Source organism: Pinus tabuliformis, chromosome 3_2, assembly GCF_031772625.1.
Source record: "Pinus tabuliformis cultivar Carrire ecotype Pingquan chromosome 3_2, CPIR1, whole genome shotgun sequence".
NCBI lineage: Eukaryota > Viridiplantae > Streptophyta > Pinopsida > Pinales > Pinaceae > Pinus > Pinus tabuliformis.
Genome location: NC_142302.1, coordinates 1,268,418,415 through 1,268,442,565, shown reverse-complemented (window position 1 = coordinate 1,268,442,565; position 24,151 = coordinate 1,268,418,415). Strand labels below are relative to the sequence as shown.

The window sequence follows — 24,151 nt, the reverse complement described above, 5'->3', positions numbered from 1 at the left end:
CCTGAAGTCGATTTCATTGGTCCCAAATCAATATCACAAGAGAGTGTCTCAAACCACTCATACTGATCCCAGATCAGTTTCATTGATCCTAGATCAATATCAAGAGAGTGTCTCAAACCACTCATACTGATCCCAGATCAGTTCCAAGAGAGAGTGAGCTATATCACACTTACTGACCCGAAGTCGGTTCCGATTGATCCCAAATCAATGTAGGTCATCCTAGCATAGGGAGTACAGTAGATACACGATGCATCCCTCGATACTACTATGGTCCCTAACCCCTCGTCCCTACTCATTGGCCAAATGAGAGGTACTTCCCATGAGTCCCAGACTACATGGGTAGGATGCCTCGACAAGAGAACCACTCATCCTGTCCATAAGTCGCCACGGGGTATCACAGGGGAAGGTTGAACCATTCACCCTATACACAGCGCACCACTAGGGGAGGGTGAGTCGCCCTATGGTCGCTTGTTGCTCCAAGAAGTACCCCAAGCCCCTCGGAGCTCCCAGAGCTCAATGCATGCATCATACAGGACCCTCATAAGAGGGTCTCTCAACGACTCCAAGTCGTTCTGGAAAGTCACAAATTTGACCTTTCCTCAGGGCTTCAACAGAATGTCTGCGATCTGCACATTAGTCCCAATGCGATGGAGCCTTCTTGCTCATCGATGTGCCATATCCCAAATAAAGTGGTACATGATGTCTATATGCTAGAGAAATCATAGAATACGGGATTCATCAATAATCAAATCCCCCTTTGGTTGACACAAAAGATCACAATGGTATCCATCATGTGTACAAAGTTCAAACAACTCGCTGAAGAGCTTCCACAACCAGGCAACTTCACACGAGGTCATACTCATAGCTATGTATTCAGTCTCAGCAATGCTCAAAGCAACCATCTTCTGCTTCCTACTCATACAGGATATCGAGCTGAACCCAAAGAGAACCAACACCAAGAAGTGCACTTGCAATCCTCCACACTGCCTGCCTAATCAACATCAAAATAGTCATGTAGCTTCACATTTCCGGTTGTGTATCTCAATCCATGAGAGATTGTGCCTTGAAGATATCTCAAATGATTCTTGGCATCAATCCAGTGAGGCTCAACCAAATATGAGCCCAACATGCTATCTGCAAAACATATATCTCGATGGAAGTTCACCAAGAACATCAATGCGAATGGGTTTATGAAACTCAGAGGCATTTCCCAAATCTAGTCCGGCATTACTACCACATAACTTCTGAAAATTAAGCAACATTGAGGTAGTCACGGGCTTGCAGTTCACCATTCCATATCTGGAATCCAACTCCCTCTTACTTTTGCAAATGACAGGGTCTGCACTTGTCAGAAAGAGGTCGTCCTCAGAAGGTGCAAGTATGAGAGGTCTATCATCCACAACCTTCCAACAATGGTTTGGATCGGCTTCACTCCTAGTGAATCTCAGCTTCATCAGACAGCTATCAATCCTCTCATATTAAGCCCGGGGTGTTTTGCTTCACGCCATAGAGGGATTTCTTCCACCTGCATACATGAGATTCCCGATCATGAATCTCAAGCCCCTGGGGTTGCTCCGAACCTGTGGACCTGCTACATGAGGGGAATGGTCCCCTTGTAAGATTTTCCTTCATTACATCTCGGACATGTACCTCCATGCTCTTCTTGAATTCAACCATCCCTTTCACCATCTGACTCACATCAGGTAGGGCCCCATAATGAGCAAACCTCTGGTGCTATAGAAGAGATGTGTCAACTAACATGGTCCCAATGAACTTCCTACAACTTGATAAAAATTGCCAACCCTGAACTCAAAAGCATCCTTTAAAAATTCCTTATCCACACACGTACCTTTCCATCGATGAATGCCACCTTGAAACCTTTGACTTCCATTGGCGAAATGGGCACCAGGTTGTTCTTGCGATCAGGTACATAAAGAGATTCTTATAAATCAATCGAGTTACCATCATTCAATTGAGGGGTAACATTCCCTACACCCTTTCTGTGATAGGTGGCATTGATACCAAGTATAATCCCACGATTGTTTTCATCTCCACCAAATTAGAGAGTGCACCCTTCTATCTGATGAAGTGCCTTGAAGCACTACAATCAATAAGCCAGATTCCCAAAGAGTCTGGAGGAGAGGGCCAATATAAGATAATGCTTCTTTATCTTATCAGAAACAACATTTGATTCTTCATACCTAGGGTTCCTTGCTTTCTTTGAAGAGTTGGCTATTTCCTTGATGACCTGCATTACCTGTCATTCCTCCGATCATGAAGAGTCTGTGTTCCACAAGCTATTCTCATTTATTCCCCTTAGGGACTACCCCCCTTGACTTGTCTAGGAGAGAGTCTAAACAGAGTGAGTAAGGTTTAGAGTGACAGCCCTTACGCTGAGCGTTGTCGCGGTGCCTAGACACTTTGTGTGACAACATGTCTTATAAGTAAAAATCTTGTTCTTGATCCTCAAATTCATCAACAAATGCGGGGGATCTAGTGCTTCCCGAGGCTTCTTGCCATTTGGAGCTTCCAATCGATGCAAACTAAACGAATATTAAGAGAATTCAAGGATCGACATTGGCATCAATGACAACACCATTTAACAATTTCAACCCTGAAAGCAAGATCAAGATGCAGAACAAATGCATGTTTAACATAACATGGAAAAAGAAACACAGCTTGACCCAGCGTAGGACAAATTCCAATTGTTGAAGATGGAAAGAGACCAATGAGGAATGGAACCATAGGACCTGTGAGCAGCTCTTCCTTTTTCATTGTGAGGTGTATAGAAATATCAGAAGGGGTTCAGCCCCAGAGGGCTCCACTCGGGCAGAAGTATTCCATGACAGTCAAACAAAATATATTAGGAAATCGGTGTTAGCTATGATCTTCAAAGCCAAGGCTATGAAATTCATGCAACAAAAGGACTCAACACATCCCAAGGGGTGAATACACAAGTAGACATTTGAGAGGGACTGCAATATGTCCACCCACAGTTTTTTCAAGTTTGAATCTATTTGTATCTTAGCATTGGCACTTTCCTTTTAAATTTACTCTCACCCCTGTAGAGATCGGCATCAAAAGTATGTCTCATAGACCAACTTGGACATCTCTCTCACTCTCCTTACAGATATATATATATATATATATATATGTGTGTGTGTGTGTGTGTGTGTGTGTTTCTTCAGCGAAACATACTTAGAACTTATCTTTCCATTATGTGATTCATCATAGTTTGATATTATAAGGGAGTTCGAATCATCATTTGATCAAAACAAAACAAAAAAACCAACAAATTGTGTCCTAGGAAATAATAGTTTGAAATAGCCACATGGAAGATGAAATAAGTCTGAAAGCATACCAGAACATAAGGCAGGTCCAGCCACCATAGGTGATCTTCCTTTTTGGACTTATACTCACTGTACTTACTTAACATCGCTTCCCGCCCAAACATGTCACTCTCTTTCTGCATCCTTGCCTTGATGTATTCAAGTCGTTCATTAGGACTTCGTGAAAACATCTCCCCAACTTCCTTCACTCGTTCTTCTGTAATCCAGCTATCAAGGTCTTGTCCCATAATCCTCATTAAAGCCTTCATCTCAGGGTCTCTTTCTGCATCATACTTTTCTTGTAATGCACGACTCCATTTCTTTGTATGCTTCCAAGATTCCTTTTTCAGTTGCTTCACAAATTTGTCGGACTTCCCGCTGCTACTAATAACAGTCTTAGTACTAGTAGAACCACTGTGAGATTCGCGTCTTGTATCAGTTACATTATCTGTGGAGTTTATTGAAGGTACAGCAAAAGATGTCGACTTTGTGATGCTGGAAGAGCTTTCTTTTTGAAGTACTGCTGGAGGATATAATTCTATTTTCTCCTTCATGAATTTCTGACGATCTTCTATTAATTTATCAACCAAATGAGATCTTTTTGGCCGATCCTTATTCCACCGTGCCATATAGACCTCTGGTGGATCATCATATCCAATGCCATCTGAAACAAGAAATATTTGATAACTGTTATTGGGCATCCCAAACAAAATAGCTAACAATTAGATACCTTTGGATGTACCACTTCAATAAAAAATTCACCTGCACATTGCAAAATGATGGCCTTTGCTAAGAATCTTCTAGCAAAACTACAACTAAAACAACAGAAGTATCTGTCAGGCAAACAAGAACCCTGAGTGAAAAACAAGAACTGATTTTACACCAAAATGCAAGCAAAACAAAACATCACAAAGTGAATGACTATTGCATGGAACTCATGTCAGGTAACAGTAACTTCAACAAGTTCCTGGTTATAGGCATATTCATTTATTCCTAAGAGAGAAAACCAGAAGGCTAGGTAAGTTCTGCTCTCTACGTTATTTATAAGCAGGCTAGATAAATTCTGTTCTATCCATTATTTACAATGTTCCACCAAGTTTCTCCAACAGGGGAGCATAGGAGAGCGGAGATGCAAATGGGGGACATGTGAGAGCCCCCCAAAATTTTAGGAAAATTTAGGGGGGGAGGGGAACAGGGCCCGCAGCATAGGGGGTCCCTCTCTCTAAAATTATTAAAATAAAAATATTTTCATAAAATCCCAACAATAACAATTCATCCCATGCAAATTCATTATTGTGCAATCCAATGGAAATGCTATAATCCTGAAAACTGTGAAGTCTACTGAATTCCAAACGAGATATGAAATTCTAATTTCTCCATATAAAGTCCAAAGAGGTTGGAATTACTCTCAAACATCCTGAAACAATTAATGATAATGTTGAAAATTTAAGTAGAAGTGACATTCTCCTTTATCTTATTTTTTTAAGGTGATATTATCTTTATAAAATAATTACAAAGAGAACAAAGATAAAGGAGAATGTCACTTAAAAAAAGGATAAAGGAGAATGACATTCTCCTTTATCTTTGTTCTCTTTGTAATTATTTTATAAAGATAATATCACCTTAAAAAAATAAGATAAAGGAGAATGTCACTTTTACTTCAAGAATTTAATATTACCATTAATTATCAAGTTCATGAACTCTTCAAAATTGTATTCCCTATCTGCTCTTTTTGTTCCATCTTCAAGGGTTGTTGGACAAAAATCAGGGGTTGGGAGAGAGGGTGTGTGAGGGCAAACCCATACACCTCCCCGTTTTGGGGAAACACATCCCCCACATTGGGGAAACTTTTCCCCATGCATTTCCCGAAGTTTCCAAATGGGGACGTGGAGAAATGTTTCCCCAAGCCCTCATCCCCTCCCACCCACAGAACCATGGGAAACGTGGGGGGCATGCCCCCCATCCTGGGGGACACATCCCTATGGAACACTAATTATTTATAATCTACAAGTCACCTCATTCTTGCTAGCAACTCTACCAAACACATAAATGATATGCAATAAACACAAACAGGTGGATACCAAAAGCCTACAAGCATTGAATATTTTAATACTGTTGAAAAAAAAATTGGTAGCTGACAGAGCAATTCCCTTCTTGGAGAGGCCCTACACACCCTAAGAAGACCCCACAAGCCCTTGCAAAAAAAAATTCTGCACATGGGAAAATATTACTTTTAATGCTAGTCCATGTCACATCAAAAAGTAAAGGTTGACCTGGAAGAGGAAATTCGTCCACCTCAACCTCGTATAAATACACCTAAGATCACATCATTAGGAGGCATCACATCACACAATCATCTCTTCTTCTTTGGTTCGATTTGGTCTGAAATTGCACAAAGGAGAGAGAGGCAACCTGATTTGACCGAGTTTGACTTCTGTTTTGGGTAGTTTGACCAGCGTTCACTTGAGAAGATTTGACTTCGTTTGACTTGGATTTGGATCTATTTTGCAGGCCGAGTTGACTGGGACTTCGACCAAAATTTTCTAAGCACTTTCACCAGTGTTGACAACAGATGTACGGCTAGGATTTCTGCAGGGTCGACTTTGACTTTGACTGATTTCAAAGGCAGATTTGTGGACTGTTTTGACTGGGTTTGACTGAGCAGGGGAGTCCGCATTCTTTGACTAGTTGACTGAACTCTTTGAAGTTGATTTGATCATTGACCAAGGACTAGTTAGGGCCACGTTGAATGTTCTTGACTTTGACAGAAAATTGCAGAATTTGGTATTTGACCAAATTTGACTTTCATACTCATATTTGATTGGATATTGATTGGTTGACTTGGTTGGTCAAGGCTTTGTGTGAAAAATCCAATACAGGAATCATTTTGTAGCAACTGGAAATTATTCTCCTAATTGATAATTTAATTTAACAATTTATTTATTGTCTGCTACAACAAATATTGAATAAATCACACTGCAATCTACACAAATAAAACTGCGGAAGAATAAACATTGGAAGAAATGCTAGCACACACACATAAAAATAACACAGCTTTTTTTGGACAAAAGTCCCCGGAAAAACTCAACTTGGGAAAACTGGTGCAGCAGCTGAGGGTTTTATTATTATGAAGTAGTGAAATAATCTTAGTAGAACTGAATGTCGAAACCGGCAATCCTACAGAGAGATATTGGCAAAAAATCTTGAGAGGAATTTTCCTCACCCCACAGGCAATATCCCGTCACAACTTGCCTTCAAAATTTCGGCCCTCTAAGCCTCTCCGCTGCTCTGTGTAGCTGGCTGGACGTCTCGCCTCGAACTGGACTCTAATGAAGTCGTCCAACCTTCTACTAACCAGAAAGACGCTTCTCCGGCACAATGGGACTCCTTCCCAACCTCTAAAACTGAAAACATCAATCTCTCCCAGCAAATCGACTTTGCCTCTAGAGGCTATTGCGTTGCCCCAGCGTCAGCCTCTCTGTAACTCTTTTGCCTCTCTGTAAATGCACTCACCAGATCTGGAATCCTTCCTCCGACTTCACTGTCTCCGTCGCTCTCTCACTGCTTCGATCTCACTAGCTCTCTCTCTAGCAACTAACTACTGCTACTCTGGAAATTGATTTGTTGATGAAAACGAACTTTTCAAGTGTCCTCTCCAAGTGCCCATCGACTTCTTCTTATAATCCTTTATTGGGACTCCAACGACCAAAATTAAATCTTAATCGATGGCTAGGATCATCTTGAAGTCGATCCGTGTGAATTTATAGATCATTCTCACCTTGACTTAATTAATGTTAATTAATTAACCATATTCCCTAAGTTTATACTTGATAAATATTTAAAAACTGGTTAATAATCTAATTAGGAGTTGTCTAACGAGGCGGAGGAATTGCCTGCACAACCAAAAGTGGTTGAAATCCAAGCAAAAAAATTTCAAAAAATCTTATAGAGGCAGTGTTTGAATCGTGTTTTTGATGGTGGAAATGGATTCAGCACCATCAAAAATGTCTAGGACACCTAAAATTTTGAAGTTTAACAGCTATAACTTGGATTTACAAAAATCCTTGCCGGATTTTCTCTAAATATGACCAGAATTTCCATAACTTTCTGGGCAACTCCTCCGCCTAGTTAGACTACGCGAGCTAATTAAGTCAGTTCTAGGCGGAATTTCCATAAACGATTTATGAGTTTTGGAGATCTTGTGTATTCTAGCCTCTCCACAAAATTTTGTGGCTAGAACACATCTGATGCTACAAAAAACTAACACTTTGACCTTTGACTAGTTGTTGATGTGCTTGGATCATGTATCTCTCTGTTGAACATTTGATGACAATCTAATAGAACAATATGGTTAGGGTTTTCCCCCTTGCGGGATTTTTCCCTGGTCTTTGACCAAAAATCTCAGTGTCTATATTGTTCTTGGTTGTCTTCTATTGTGCATATGGTTTATTGTTCTATCTACAATTGCTTGTTGTTATTGGGTGATTGAAAATAATTCGATAAAGTGATTGCTAAAAAAGAAGAAATTGCCTAAGTGATTGTTACAACATAGAACATTGAAAAAATTAACAAATACAATAGATCAATTTGGTAACCCTCAAATGATGACTATGTTAAGAAGCATATACAATTAACATATTCATTTTCCCCTAAAATGTTAAACTTGAATAACTAAACTGGTCATGTATTTTAATTATTCGCATACATAACAATCCAGTATTGAAGGCAAATAGACAATTCCAACTATTAATTGTGGTCAAAAAGATTATCACATGTCCCCTTCTTCTTCTTTATAAGATTTCTTGGATATAAATATGTAAGTTGCCCTACCTCAAAGCAGTTTCTTCATTTGTAGAAACAATCATACATAAGGGTTCAAGGCTTGGCCATTGTTGGATTAGCTCAAGTCGTCGAGTGCTATGAATTGAAATAAGAGATCTCAAGGTCAAGTCCTTGTGTTAGATATATGTGACATGTTAAAACTTAATACTCGATGTCCCCAGCAAGTCAAGTGTACATAGTCTAGCCTAACGGTTTACCCTAGTTACCACCCATGAATAGCAATGAAGTCTCTGGAAGTTTCCATGCATGGATTACATGGAAAAAAAAATTCTAAGATTGGTTTTTTGCATCCACATTCTCCTTGTTTTTCTTATGTTAAGACTCACTTGTTCCCAATACTATTCTTAAGCCTACCTTCATTGCTCCTATAGGCTTTTTGACAAATTCATGAAAAAGTACATATCCTCTTTGTTCCATCCTTTATCAACCACCTTTTTTTATTTTTCAATTATACATTTTACTCATCATCTAAATACTTCATCTTCACATAGCAAGGTTGATCTAGGAGGATTCCCACAACCAATCCAATTTAATGGTTTCAAATGATGATAAAAACGTTCTTATAACAAAGAGCTCATCAAGAGCTTTCCAACGCAATTCAAATGGGGTCAAATGGACAGCATATAAAAAAGCTACAGCCTACATAAGTTGAAGACAAACAAGACATAGTACCAACATGTGAACTATTCTAACGTTGACATGTGGATCAATCAACAATTGACATGTGTACAAATAAAAGGATTCTTAAGTGACAAGTAGAGGTTGGTTGCTGAGTTTAAAAAATTATTTTTTATTATCAAATTATATCATATCAACTCCCATAAATTAAGGAATTCAAAATATTATTAACTATAGTACCCTCATGTACAACAACCCATGAAATAAAGCTCCAACAACTACCATTTACATACATGGTATGAAATGAATATTACATCGCTTTAATTTTGTGCCATAAAAATATTTTGGATAATATTGCATCCATATAAAAGGAAGTAAGAGGATTTCGTGTGAATTGACCAATGATATCCTCCCCAAAACTCTAACAACTTTCTACAAGACCATAGGCCATTACATTGCTATATAATGGAGTGAATTTCTTTTGAAAAAAGGAAAACAATGCTTTGTAAAAAGAATAGGCAAGATGGGTTCTCTTACATGGGAAGAAGCCAAAGAGGGTTGTGATACCAACGCCATTATCTTCCTTCAAAAACTTTGAAGACGCTTTTTAAGATTGGAGGCCATTTTAATATCAAGAAGACATCTTTATGCATGTTTTTTATCATTTTAATGGACCAGTTCTGTTACCCTACATATTAGCAGGGGTACATATAAAAATTATGCAGTACCATTGTAAGCCTAAGGCCACAAGTCAAAAGCGTTGTAACAACCATGTGAGGCTATGTATATAAAGTGGCCGTATTAAAAAGGTGATTTAAGAAAAAGTTACAAGGTTATTCAGAAAAATAAAAAAATAAAAAAGAATTTATATAGACTTTCAAAGTTATATACATAAAAGGTAAAGTAAAACATATATTATTCTTGGTAAAACATATATCAAATAAGGTTACTGCATATGATATAAGGGAAAAAAATATTAAGGATTTGTTAAAGTATTATAGAATTATTAATAAGGCTCGAAGGTATATAAACGAAAAAGGTTATTAAAGGTTTAAGTGTTGGAAAAGTGGAAAGGGGTTATATCGAGTCTTTTATATGCATACATACTCAAGCTATAATTATAATTATTATATTGGAAAAAAATATCGAAGGAATATTAAGAAAAAAAAGAGGGTGAAAAGGTATTAAAGGGATATTTTTAAAAGTTCAAGTTGACATATTGTTGACGTAAAAATATCAACACAAAATGGAGTTTAAATCAGAGATAAAAGAAGGAAGATTTCCAGAAACCTTAATTGGTTATGCTAAAGTACTATTTAAAATGAAAGGAACTCTTGCAGAAAAATATGTCACTATTGCTATCTCTCCCGCTGAAGATAAAAATATTATAATGCATAAAATCGCAAACCAATTAGTAGTTATGGAGTCAAATATAATCGAAAAATTAGACTATTTAAAAAAAACAATACGAAATAATTGATTTACAGTTAAACATTGGTGATTATACATTTATATCGCAATTCTCGATTCAATCACTATGGACTGACCCAATGACATTATTCTGGGATCCCCATGGATGGAAACCCTAGGTTCCTTCATCCTGAATATGAAAAAGAAGTTTTTGACATTTTCATACAACAACAAAAAAATAACATTTCAAGATGTTACATTGAAGCCAAATTCAATAACGCCAGATGGCATACAAGATATTTGAAAAGTAATTTTTGAAGAAGGTAAAAAAGTTCTACAAAATATGCAAGGGGAAGTTGACAAGATCAACGCTAACAAAAATGAAGAAGTTTTTCGGCTTAAAAACCATAGTGAAAAATTACTGACGCAAATTAAGAAACTTAAGAAGGATAGGAAGTCATTAGAAAAAAAGGTACAACAACTTATCGAGAAGGAAGCATCAAATGTAGGAATTCAAGTTGACGAAAAAACAACAGATACCGATCTAGTGAATGTCACAACTCAGGAAGAAGACAAGCAAGTTGAAGAAAATACAAACTTAGATGTTGCAGTTCAGACAATGAACATCCCAAGTGAATGTTCCGTAACCAACTCAACCACATCTTCGCCAGAATAAAATCAAAATATTGCCACACGCCCAATAAGGAAAATTCAAACCAAAAAAGTTCCATATCGACATTCGAATCACAAGAGTAGACAAATCAACCATGCTACGTATCGGGACCATTCAGAACAGAAACAACAAACTAATGTTCCAGAGAATAGTGATGTAACTTCAATCCAGTGCTATGATGACAAGTCGTTACCAAATTCTAGTGATCAGAATATTCCACAGAAGATTAATCTAGGATGGTCTGATCCCTTCTCAGTGCGACAGTTTTGTTTGTCACTTAGAAGATCATATCAACTTGTATCGATGAAGATGACTGTTCTGAGACGAAAAGACATTCGAAACCGAAAAAGAGATCAAGCCTTTTTCATCGACAAGCTTTGAGGACAAAGCTTTTTGAGGAGGAAGGCAATGTTATGAATAAATATATAGGAAATAATGTAAAATAATGTAAATGATAATAATCATAAATAATGATTAGTTAATTAGTAATTAGGTTGAAGAGTCATGTCTAAATGAGACATGACTCTCCATGAAGAGACACCTGCTTGGTATATAAGCAAGCCTCTCACTCTCATTGTATCATCATCTTATTCATACATTTTAATATATATTCTTGTATCTCAATGGAGATCTTTATATTCCAAGTCTTCTAAAGTATTTAACTTGAAGAACGAACTTTGTTCGCTTCAGTATCCCAAGTTTGTGCCTTATTCTTATTATCTGTATCTTGTTGTCTTGGTTGGACCATGGCTAGTCCCTTGAAGTTCACTTCAGGTTTTTCTCATCCTGTACAAGATTAGAAAGCCTTAGATGAGCTTACTTGAGGACATAAGGTTTTACGAGAGACTACTTTTGTAGGGGTGATCACCAGTGCATGGGTTAATCCAGCGCACATCAAGATGCACCTATGTCTTTACCACATGATTAGAGTCTATCGAGTCTATAGATGGCCTTGGCTTTGGTGCAATATCTCTTAGACAGCTCTCATGCATGTCAATCTCATTTTTTGAAAACTTTCACATTTCCCAAGGCAGTACACGATTCAAAATGCAAAGTGGTCTAGGTGGTCAAAAATTCAACTTGGTCCCAAAGTGTTCCCCTTGATGAAAGGAGTCCATGACATGTTCCAATTTTCCAATAAGAAATGGAAATGGCTAGTTATATGGAAATGGAAATGGAAATGGCTTGGTCAATCTTGGTCAACATGTCAAACAAGTTTCTAGGTGGCAAAACAGGGGGAGTGTTGGGCAAACTTTCATATGCATCACATCAAAAGTGGTCTACTCAACAAGAGGAACAAAACCCATGTTTCAAATTTTCCAAATTCTCAACCAGGTTAGAGATCATCGACTTGGGCATGACGACGTAAGTTGGTGTTTGAGTGGCATACTAGGGGCAAATCTTAACAAAATTTGACTTGTAATGTGCCAAATTTGGTTTATAGGAACAATTTGTCCTCTAGATTGTTACCTCAAAACAACCTGAACAAACTGTTTAAAATTAGCCAATGGACAGGCCTTCGTATACTTCAAAAGAACCTTAAATTCTGCTTCAAAAGTTCAGATCTACGCCTCAAATTATCTCAAACTTGAAACTCGAACTTCTACCTCAGAATTTGAATCACTCAAAAATTTGGATCAGTCACAGTTTCGAATCAGCCTCATAAACCTCAAGTTCGGGTGCCTCGGAAGCCTCAAGTTTGGATGCCTCAGAAACCTTAGGTTTGAATCAAGAGCTCAGATTTGTCTCAAAAACCTCTAAACAAGTTTCGGTCTGTGAAAATTTCATCTATTGCAGCAACTAGAAATTATTCTCCTAACTGTAAATTAAATTATGCAATTTATTTGCTATGGCAAACAATGAATAAAATCACAACTGCAATTTTCACCATAAAATACTACGGAAAATAAAGTACTAGTAATTGAGAAATTTGACACATTTATTTTGGACAATTGTCCCCAGAAAAACCCAATGCATGAAAACTAATGCAGCAGATGAGGGTTCTATTATTATTTTTCAACAGCAATTCTGAGTACAAGAATTTAGATGCTCTACTACTGGTAATCTAATCTAAGGAAAATACAAGTAAAATTATTGTGAGAATTTTTTCTCACCCCACATCAACCGAAATTGCCTCCCTAGCCACACGTTGAACCTTCTGTGTCACCCTCTACGCAGTGCTTGTGTAGAGCCTCTGGGGATTTCGGCCTTCCTCTCCCTGCCTCTTCCCAGGACTGGAATATTTCCTCCTGGAATGCTACTAACCTCCTCTACCACCTACTACTCACCCTCTACCTCTATCTTCTCTACTAAATCTCTGCCACTAAGCTAATCGAACTGCCTAAACAAATGAGTATTTACACTAGTGTATTCTCCATCACCACATTGATCCCTTCTTATATCTTCCTATTGGGACTCCAACGGCCAAGATTAAATCTTAATCAATGGCTCAAATCATTTATGAATTGATATGTGTGAGTTTCTAAATGATTCTCATCTTATCTCAATTAATACTAAATAATTAACCATATTCCCTAATAAGTTTAGACTTGGAAAATATTTTAAAAACAACTAATAATCTAATTGAGATACTTCTAGGTGGAATTTCCAAAAACAATTTCTAGATTTTGGAGATATCATGTATTCTAGCTTCTCCACCAAATTTCATCACTAGAACACATCCTATGCAACAAAAACTAACACTCCCTCTAAGCGAGGAATGTGTTCCAGTGCTGCACATTGTACCACAACACTCTATTTCTGTATCATCTCCTGTCACGTTGCTGATGTCTAGTTGCTGCCACCAACTGTTGCGCGACTCTAATGTTGCAACTGTGTTGCTGCTGACACTGCCATACTGCTACCAACACTACATCTGCACTACAACTCCCTCTCATTTATTGCTGCTACAACTGAAAATTTGTCCCTGCTACTCGAACGGGTTCTCCACCATACCCATTTGTTCTCTGAAATAGACGAACTTAGCTCTCCCTAGAGCTTTTGTGAGTATGTTTGCAACCTGCTCTTCTGTGGGAACATACTGTAGCTGGACCGCCCCACGTTGTACACAATCTCTGATGAAATGACACTGAATATCTGTGTTTCGACCTATCATGAAGCACTGGATTCTGAGAGAGCTTGGTGCAACTCTAATTATCACAGTAGACTCTGGTCACCTCCATTGTCTGTTTGGACAAGTTTACTAACAGCTTCCAAATCCATATAGCTTCGCATATAGTTGTGCTTGCTGCCATGTATTCTGCTTCTGCAGAGCTCAAAGCTACCAACTTATGCTTCCTGCTGCACCATGAAACCATCCCTGATCCAACACTGAAGCAGTACCCGGAGGTACTTTTCTTGTCTACTGAACTGCCTATCCAATCTACATCTATGAACCCACATAGTCTGACTTCATCCCCTTGGGTATATCTCAACCCATACTCGACTGTGTCACGCACAAACCTCAGAATATGCCTTGCTACTACCCAATGTCCCCTCTTCGGCTCTACCAAGAACTGACTGAGAGTATTGACTGCGAAGCAAATATCTGACCTAGTGTTGACCAAATACATGAGAAACCCAATAAGTTGTCTATACAAGGTGGGGTCGACATCCTTGTCATCTGATGCATCTATATTCTTCCAGTTGGTGATCATGGGCGTAGACATGGGTCTACAATCCTGCATTCTAAACCTCTTTAGAATATTTGTAGTGTATCTTCCTTGCCCAAGGAAGATCTCCCCATCCTTCTGCCACACTTCCAATCCTAGGAAATAATGCATCAACCCCAAATCCTTCATATCAAACTCTGCTGCCAGGTTCTTCTTGCAGTGCTCTATGAGCCTTGGCGATCCTATCAAAAAGAGATCATCCACATACAAAACTAGGAAGAGTGGCTCACCCTCTACCATCAAATAGTAAAGGTTTGCATCTGCGTTACTCTTGACGAATCCCATCTGCTACAAGTAGTTGTCAATCAAACCATACCATGCCCTGGGAGTCTTCTTGAGTCCATATAGAGCTTTTTCCAGTCTACACACATGAGTGCACTTCCCATGAGTCTCGAAGCCCTCTGGTTGTTCTTTGTACACCTCTTCATCTATCACCCCGTTCAAGAATGTTGTCTTGACGTCCATCTGGTGAATATGTCATCCCATCTGAGCTACTAGGGATATAACTGACCGGATAGAAGTGTATCTGCAACTGGGTCAAAGGTCTCCTCTTAATCTATCCCTTCTTTCTGTGCATACCCCTTTGCCACGAACCTAGCCTTGTACCTTTCCACACTGCCATCTGCAACATACTTGATATTGTAGATCCATTTAGAACCAACAACTGAACTGTCTTCAGGGCTTGGCACCACCTCCCAAACATCATTTGTCATGATAGAGCTATACTCTTCTACCATGGTGTCTACCCACACCTAATGTTGTGTAGCCTCCTAAAAGTTGGAAGGTTATGCAACCTGAGCCACCAATGCTTGGTACCTGTCAGGTTGTCTGCATTGTCTTTTGTTCGTCCTAAGAGTTCCAATAAACTTCTCTGCATCTCTCAATGTCTGACGAACCTCTCTGCTAGCTTGACCACCAGTGGTGGGAGGTTCAACCAGCTCCCCCTCATCCTGACTCTGTTGCTCTGTCTGCTGAGAACTCCATGGATCCCCTACACCTAAGGAAATACTGGTACTAGACACTGTACTCAATCCATGTGACTATCCTCCTACTGATCCCACTGGCTGCCCTTGTGGCTACCCCTGCTGCTGGACCAAGGATCTGCAGGCATCTCACGAGATCTCCTGAAAGCTCGGTCCTCCATGAACTTCCGTCTCGTCTCACCACAATCTTCCTACTGCTAGGAATGTAGAGTATGTCTTTGAGGATTCGCTATACCCAACAAGAAACCCCTTCTCTACAGTCTAAATAAATTTGGTACGCTTTTCATCTGGCCCATGGCAATAAAAAAGTGCTACCAAAGATCCTGAAGTGACTAACTTCTAGCTTCTTCACTGTGAAGACCCCTTCTGGCGTTTTCTTCCCCAATGCTCTACGAGGAGTATTGTTGTGTTCCTGTTTACAAATGCGACTTGTTACTTATAGTATTTTTCAGTTACAATACCACGGGTCAATTCCATGGGTGAATGAATACCATGAGTGGATGCCACAATACACAGGTCAATTCCATGGGTGAATGAATACCGTGGGTGGATGTCACAATACCGCAGGTCAATTCCATGGGTGGATGTCACAATACCATGGGAAAATCCCATGGGTGAATGAATAACATGGGTGGATGTCACTTACAATACCATTGGTGGAAAAATACCATGGGTGGATGCCACTTACAATACCATGGGTAAATTCCATGGGTGGATGAGATGCTCCTAAAAAAACTGCTAAAAATATTGAAATATGCTTACAAACAGCAATGGAAATAAACCAGCGTCTCACTAAGTTCCATGCAATCTGGATTTAACTCTGGGGGTGTGAGTTGTTCTGCAATGTCGGATGTGTCTAGTAATGGTGGAAAGTATAGCCGAAGGCAGTCCACATTGAACACTGGGTGCAGGCCAAGGAATTGGGAAATGTTGAGCTCAAATGCATTGTCTCCCACAGCCTTGGTAATGGTGTAAGGACCATATCAGAGCGGTCTACTTTTTCTCTGTTTTTCTTTTCATGTCCCCAACGAGGTCAGGATATAAGGAGTTAGGGCTTGAAGTGGTCGAACCTTTGCAAGACCAGCCTCGCAAATCCCAACGGCCTCCCATGGCAGATGAAAAGAAAGACGAGGGGGCAGGAGATCCTATCAAAATCTTGCTCGAAGAAGCCCTGAGCGACAAAGGAACGCGATGATGGTCAGCTTTGCCTAGATCCTTCAGCGGCTACCCAGGGGCGACGCATCAGCTTCCAACAACTACTCTGGAAACGCCACACCATTTAAGGTACAAGTCAATTTTGAAATCCGCATATTCAAAGGTCAGATAGATGCAGATGCCGTCAATAAATGGTTAAATCTACTAGAGGGTTATTTTTCTATTCATGATTTTTTCAATCGGGAAAAGATTATTTTCGCTCTTCTCAAAGCAGCCCCCCACGTTAAGGACTGGTGGAAAACCTACTACGAGCAGAAGGATGAAAGTACAGGCTCACTATTTTCAGCTGCACCCACTTGGGATTCATTCCGGGATGCCATCAAGGAGCAGTACTACCCTATCGGAAGCTATGAGGATCAATACATAAAGTGGACCACGCTGCGGCAGGGGAGGGACCAAGACGTGCCAGAGTTTACCAATATTTTCCATACCCTTCGTACAAAGTTGGGTATCAAGGATTCGGAGCAGCATTTGGTACTCAAATATCGCCGCTGCTTGCACAAGTACATCTAGGAAGAAATAGAATTCCTTAACATCCCCTCACTCGGCACAGCATACCGATATGTCGTTAAGGTCGAGCAAAAGTTTAAACAGAAGAAGCGAGACTTTGTATCTATGAATTCAAAGCAAGGGAATGGTGCCCCCAAACCATAGAACAAAGGACAAAGCCAAGCCAGGGCGGCCCAAGACAACCCACCAAAGCTGCAAGCTAAGAACAACACCGTGAAGCCGAAAAAGGACAAGGGAAAGTGGTGTGAGTTCCATAAGAGCTCCACCCACAACACAAGTGAGTGTCGGGCCAAGCAGTCATTGGTGGTTAAGCTAAAGGTTTCAGAATCAGATGCATGTTCCGACTCTGAGTCAGAACCCGACAAGGGGAATGACAAAGGAAAGAAGATTATCGATGCGAAGCCCAACGCCACCGTTGCCACCACGAAGATATAGAAGGAGGAACCCGAAGATCCAGAGGAGGAGCAGCGTCTCTTCCACTCCCAGATGTGGGTAAAGGGCTCCCCACTACAGTTCATTGTCGACAGCGGGAGCCAAAAGAACCTCATTTCGACAAGAGGTTGTGAAGCGGCTGGGCTTACCAACCACAGCACATCCACAACCGTACACCACCGGGTGGCTTCACCAAGGACGGGATCTTCGTGTGAGCCAGCAATGTCGCCTTCCATACAACATCAAGCCCTTCACAGATGAGGTATTGTGGCATTGCTCCCCTTGAAGTTTGTGATGTAATATTAGGACAACCATACTTGTGGAAGCGACATGCTGTGTATGAATCAAGGCTCCGTGTTGTTATTGTTACTTTGGGAAATAAATTGTACAGGATACCAAAGGTACCACCACCTACCGCCATCTCTTTGGTTACTGCAAAACAATGCAATAAGCTCATTTCCAAAACTGGGAAATTTGTTTTCCTAGTGATACGCCCTCAAGGAAAGAAGAAGACGGTGGCCACAACTTTCAGACAGGGCCCCTTCGCACGACAACTACAGATGGACAAGGTCGTGGAGGAGTACGAGAACATCTTCACCTCCCCCACAGGGTTTCCTCTGCACTGTCAGGTCAAGCACTCCATCGATCTGACCCTAGGTGTACCCCTGCCCAATGGACCAATCTATCAACGCTCCGTTCTGGAGAATAATGAAATCAACAGGCAGATTCAGGAGCTGCTGCAGAAAGGTCACATCCGTCTGAGTTCATCGCCCTGTGGGAGCCTGATCGTGTTGGTACAGAAGAAGGATGGGACTTGGAGACTTTGTATTGACTATCGGGCACTAAACAAAATCACTGTCCATAATAGCTACCCAATCCCACGGATTGATGACCTCCTGGACCAACTGAAGGGGGAAAATGTTATGAAATCAGCTCACAAAAAGATAGAAAAGATAGATGAACCCCTTAGAAATAAGCCTCTTCGAGGGGGCAACCTCCTTTACATTACACAAATGAACAATTCTTGGATGATACAAATGACAAGACCTCCTTTCTATATATAGGAGTCTAAGGGGTCATAATATAATCAGAGCCGACATAACAATAATAATGTAAGAGCACAATAATAACAATAGTGGGCTTCTATGGGGCACAATAGTAACAATATGGGGACTACATGGGTACAACAATATAATAAGGGGGTTGTACTAATAACAATAAAGGGTTACACTAGTAGTATAGGCGCCTAACATGCCTCTCTCCTTCAAAAAGTGTTGTCCTCAACGCTTGAGTAGTTCTTGATGCTTCTGTAGAAAATTCTTGTCCTCCCATGTGGAATCTTCAACGAGTAAGTTCTTCCACTTGATGAGATACTCTGAAATTGGTCGATTTCATAGGTGTCGGGTTCTTGATTCTATGATTGCCCCAGGTTCCAATATCATTTTTCCTTCCTCTTCAAGTTCTGGCAACATTGTTTGAATTGGAATCTTCTGCAACTTTTGAATGAGTGGCCACACTTCTTCGTCCTTCTTCCATTCATCTCTTGCATCGTTTATCCAATCTGGTTGGATAATAAAAATAGAACAAAACAATGCTTCCACATCCTCATCCTTTCTTGAGAGTGCATCTGCGACAAAATTTTGCTTCCCTTTTCTATAGATGATGTCAAAGTCATAATCCAACATATTTGTGACCCATTTTTTCTATTCTTCTAAAGATAATATTTGTTCTAAAAAGTATCTAAGACTATCATGATCCATTTTTACCTTGAAGTGTCTTCCCATTGGGTAAGGTCGCCATTTCTTAAGTGCATGTAGTATTGCCAACATTTCCTTCTCATAAATAGCTTGCTTGAGATGTAGTCATAAAATTACCCAATCACCTACATCAAAATATTTTTCACTGCGATGTTGATCTACCTGTTGTTTCATTCGATTCTGCACCAAAGTGGCGTTATCCTTTAAAAGTTGGAGAACTTGTTGTTGATGCTCGATGTGATCTTTCACTGCTTGAACCTTTTTCTTTTTCATATGTCCTTCTATCTTTAGAGTTTGAAGAGTGGTAATTTCTTCCAAGGCTTTACAAGATATGGTCGGATTCATTTCTTGATGCTCGATGTGATATTTCACTTTTTGAACATTTTTCTTCTTGATATGTCCTTCTATCTTGACAGTTTGAGGAGTGGTAATTCTGGCCAATGCATTACAAGATATGGTTAGATTCATTTCTTCTTTCTCGATGTGATCTTTCACTTCTTGAACCTTTTTCTTCTTGATATGTCCTTCTATCTTAATAGTTTGAGGAATAGTAATTCTTTCTAATGCTTTACAAGATATGGTCGGATTCATTTCTTCTTTCTCTAAGGTTGATTCCTGGTGTATATACTCTTCTTTTGACGTTTTTTGATCCTTTTCTTCCTCCTCTCCACAATCAATGTAAAATAATTTCTTCTCAGCACACTTATGACCTTTAATGTATTTGTTATCACAATTGTAACAAAGCCCCTTTTTTCTTTTTTCTTCCAATTGTTGTGGTGTAACCCTTATAGGTTGTGGAAGGCTAGGAGAAACAACACTTCCATCTTTATAGTTGTGAGGGGTAGACTTACTTGTTGCCATAACTTCGCTTTCAATTTTTCTTGCCAACTCGAATACCTCCTCCAACGAATCACTTTCCCAGAAGCTCATGTTGAACGTTATCCTTTAAAGTCCCTATGAAGACATCAATCCTTTGTTTCTCTAGAATATATTTTACGCTTCTATTCAATTTTTGAAGGTCCTCAATGTTCTCTTCCATTGAACTCTTTTATTTGAGATTTATCAATTGGCCAAAGAAGGAGTTTCTCTTTGTATCCTCATAATGTGCTATCATTTCCTTCGTGAAAATTGACCACGTAACAAATGGTTTACGAGAACAAAGCCCTTTATACCATAAAAATTGATCTGGTTCTAAATATGAAGATGCAATACGTACCTTTTCTAATAGTTGCACCTCATGTAGATCAAAATATTGTTCCATCTGTAGTATCCAATTTACCGGATCCTTGCCATCAAACTCCCTCATGTCGCCTTTTCTTGACTTTAGGAGCTCGATCTTGAAACAACTATAACTCTATAATTTCGGCTCTTCCAGATCTAGAATTGTGACCTACAGTAGCCATTTGTGTCCCCTTACCAATGCCAACAGTCTGATCAAAATTGGATTCTACAAGAAAGAGTTATGCACAATCTCCCAAGATGACCTGATTATATACCTTTTCAGAAGGGCGAATTTGTATGAAGTGCCACGTGTCCCTGTTTTGACCTTTGGATCTGAAAAATATGTACAAGAAACTAAAACTACAGTTTGTCCTCTTTCTGTAACTTCTTACGAAATTTCAATCTGATACTCAAAGAGACAGTTATGACGATTTTCCTAAGGTGGCCTGTTTGGAATGTAATTCGGGGGTCTGCAAAAACCCTAACTTCCTCAGACTATATCTCCGAAAATATAGTGAGACAGGATCTAAAATTCGGAGCGAAGGTTCACACCGAGTTCTTCTCAAATGGGTTTTTTCTTAGCTTCTGAAACTTCGTAGCGAAATAGTTATAGTGAAAATCACACGATGACCTGCTTTAGCTTAAATTTTGGAGCATGCAAAAACCCTAACTTCCTCAGATCATATCTTCGAAAATATAGCGATACAAGCTCTAAAATTCGGACCCAAGGTTCAGCACGATTTCTTCTCAAATGGGTTTTTTTTAGCGTCTGAAATGGCGCAGAAAAAAGTTATAGCGAAAATGCCATGATGACCTGTTTGGAGCAGCGAAACCCTATAATCCACAGCTCTGATACCAAAATGTTATGAAATCAGCTCACAAAAAGATAGAAAAGATAGATGAACGCCTTAAAAATAAGCCTCTTCGAGGGGGCAACCTCCTTTACATTATACAAATGAACAATTCTTGGATGATACAAATGACAAGACCTCCTTTCCACATATAGGAGTCTAAGGGTCATAGTATAATCAGAGCCGACATAACAATAATAATGTAAGGGCACAATAATAACAATAGTGGCCTTCTATGGGGCACAATAGTAACAACGTGGGGACTACATGGGTACAACAATATAATAAGGGGGTTGTACTAATAAGTGCCACGTGTCCCTGTTTTGACCTTTGGATCTGAAAAATATGTACAAGAAACTAAAACTACAGTTTGTCCTCTTTCTGTAACTTCTTACGAAATTTCAATCTGATACTCAGAGAGACAATTATGACGATTTTTCCAAGGTGGCCTGTTTGGAATGTAATTCGGGGGTCTGCAAAAACCCTAACTTCCTCAGACTATATCTCCGAAAATATAGTGACACAGGATCTAAAATTCGGAGCGAAGGTTCACACCGAGTTCTTCTCAAATGGATTTTTTCTTAGCTTCTGAAACTTCGTAGCGAAATAGTTATAGTGAAAATCCCACGATGACCTACTTTAGCTTAAATTTTGGAGCATGCAAAAACCCCAACTTCCTCAGATCATATCTTCGAAAATATAACGATACAAGCTCTAAAATTCGGACCCAAGGTTCAGCACGATTTCTTCTCAAATGGGTTTTTTTTAGTGTCTGAAATGGCGCAGAAAAAAGTTATAGCGAAAATGCCACGATGACCTGTTTGGAGCAGCGAAACCCTAGAATCCACAGCTCTGATACCAAAATGTTATGAAACCAGCTCACAAAAAAATAGAAAAGATAGATGAACGCCTTAAAAATAAGCCTCTTCGAGGGGGCAACCTCCTTTACATTATACAAATGAACAATCCTTGGATGATACAAATGACAAGACCTCCTTTCCACATATAGGAGTCTAAGGGGTCATAGTATAATCAGAGCCGACATAACAATAATAATGTAAGGGCACAATAATAACAATAGTGGCCTTCTATGGGGCACAATAGTAACAACGTGGGGACTACATGGGTACAACAATATAATAAGGGGGTTGTACTAATAACAATAAAGGGTTACACTAGTAGTATAGGGGCCTAACAAAAAAATATTTGAGCAAGATCGATTTGAAGTCAGGATATCACCAGGTACCAATCGAACCCTCCGATGTGTGGAACACTGCCTTCAAAGCCAAGGAGGGCCTTTTTGAATGGTTGGTTATGCCTTTCGAATTGACGAATGCTCCTGCAGGCTGCAACCTTCATGAGACTAATGGATGACATCTTGCGGCCATTCACCAATTCATTTGTGGTGGTATACTTGGATGACATCCTGATCTTCAGCCAGAGTTGGGAAGAGCACCTCCACCACATCCGACAAGTTCTCCAAACACTGCGGCAACACAAGTTATGTGCCAATTTTGAGAAATGCACTTTTGGCATGACCCAGATTCAGTATCTGGGATACATTATTGATGAATAGGGGGTGCATGTGGATCCAGCCAAGATCCAAGTCATTCGGTATTAACCATCTCCAACCACTATGACAGAGCTCCGCAGCTTTCTAGGTCTTGCGAACTTCTACCGCAGGTTCATGTTGGGATTTTCTCATATCACTTGGCCCTTGAGTCAAGTCACCAAGGGAGGAGCAAAAGCAAAATTCTTTTGGTCTGAATCTCAACAGAAAGCATTCACAGAGTTGAAAGATCGCCTCTGCACGGTACCAGTGCTCACATTACCAGACTTGCAACAACCATTTGAGGTCGAAATAGATGCCTCTGACTATGCTAATGGGGCAGTGTTACTCAACACGAACATCCAGTGGCATATCATAGTGAGACACTTTCAAACACAGTCCGGAAGTATCCCACTTATGATAAAGAGATGTATCCCATTGTGCAGGCCTGCCGACAATGGAAGCATTACATTTTGGGGAAGGAAACAGTCATCAACACAGACCACCGATCCCTGCAGTTCATACAGACCCAAGGGAAATTGCAGAATGATCGCCATCAGAAGTGGTCCACATACCTGCAATAGTTCCATTTGAATATCAAGTATAAGAAGAGCAGCACCAATAATGTTGCATATTGCCTCAGTCGACCACCGATCATGGCGTTAACCATCGTGCTCAACTCTTGTGAGCACAAGACTTCTGATTGGCCACTTCTCTACAAAAGCAACCTAGAATTCGGCCACACATACTAGACACTCTTGGAGGGTCAGCATGTTCCAGATTTTCACCTCCAGGATGCCCTGTTATTGTAGGAATTTACAGGGTAAGTTCCTCAGACAGAACACCAAAGGACACCGCTCACAACCAGATCGCAAATCAATACACCAGTATTTTTGACGTGGTTAAAACCCTCAAAGAGGGAAACAGTCCACAGCCTGAGCCAACGCGGCCACTTCAGGCAATTTATTAATAAAAGAATGAAAATTTACATATGCTTCTCTCATAGACGGATTACCCTACAAATGACCCTCCATGCGCTTTAAATAGAAATCATGGACCAATCGGGTGTCAAGCCACGGATCAAGTGTCG

The 24,151-nt window shown here is 39.8% G+C and overlaps 1 protein-coding gene across 3 annotated transcripts in view; it reads right to left on the bottom strand.

The window, feature by feature from the left end:
- The window catches only part of LOC149185362 (uncharacterized), a 153,159-nt gene that overhangs the window by 108,396 nt on the left and 20,612 nt on the right, over nucleotides 1–24,151 (bottom strand). For all 3 annotated transcript variants that reach the window (XR_016257377.1, XM_089417907.1, XM_089417908.1), the window contains exon 2: nucleotides 3,362–3,993. Coding sequence is in view for 2 of the 3 variants with exons in the window: in XM_089417907.1 (XP_089274033.1) it covers nucleotides 3,362–3,993 (632 nt within the window). In the remaining variant the exon portion in view is untranslated. The remainder of the gene's footprint in view (nucleotides 1–3,361; nucleotides 3,994–24,151) is intronic.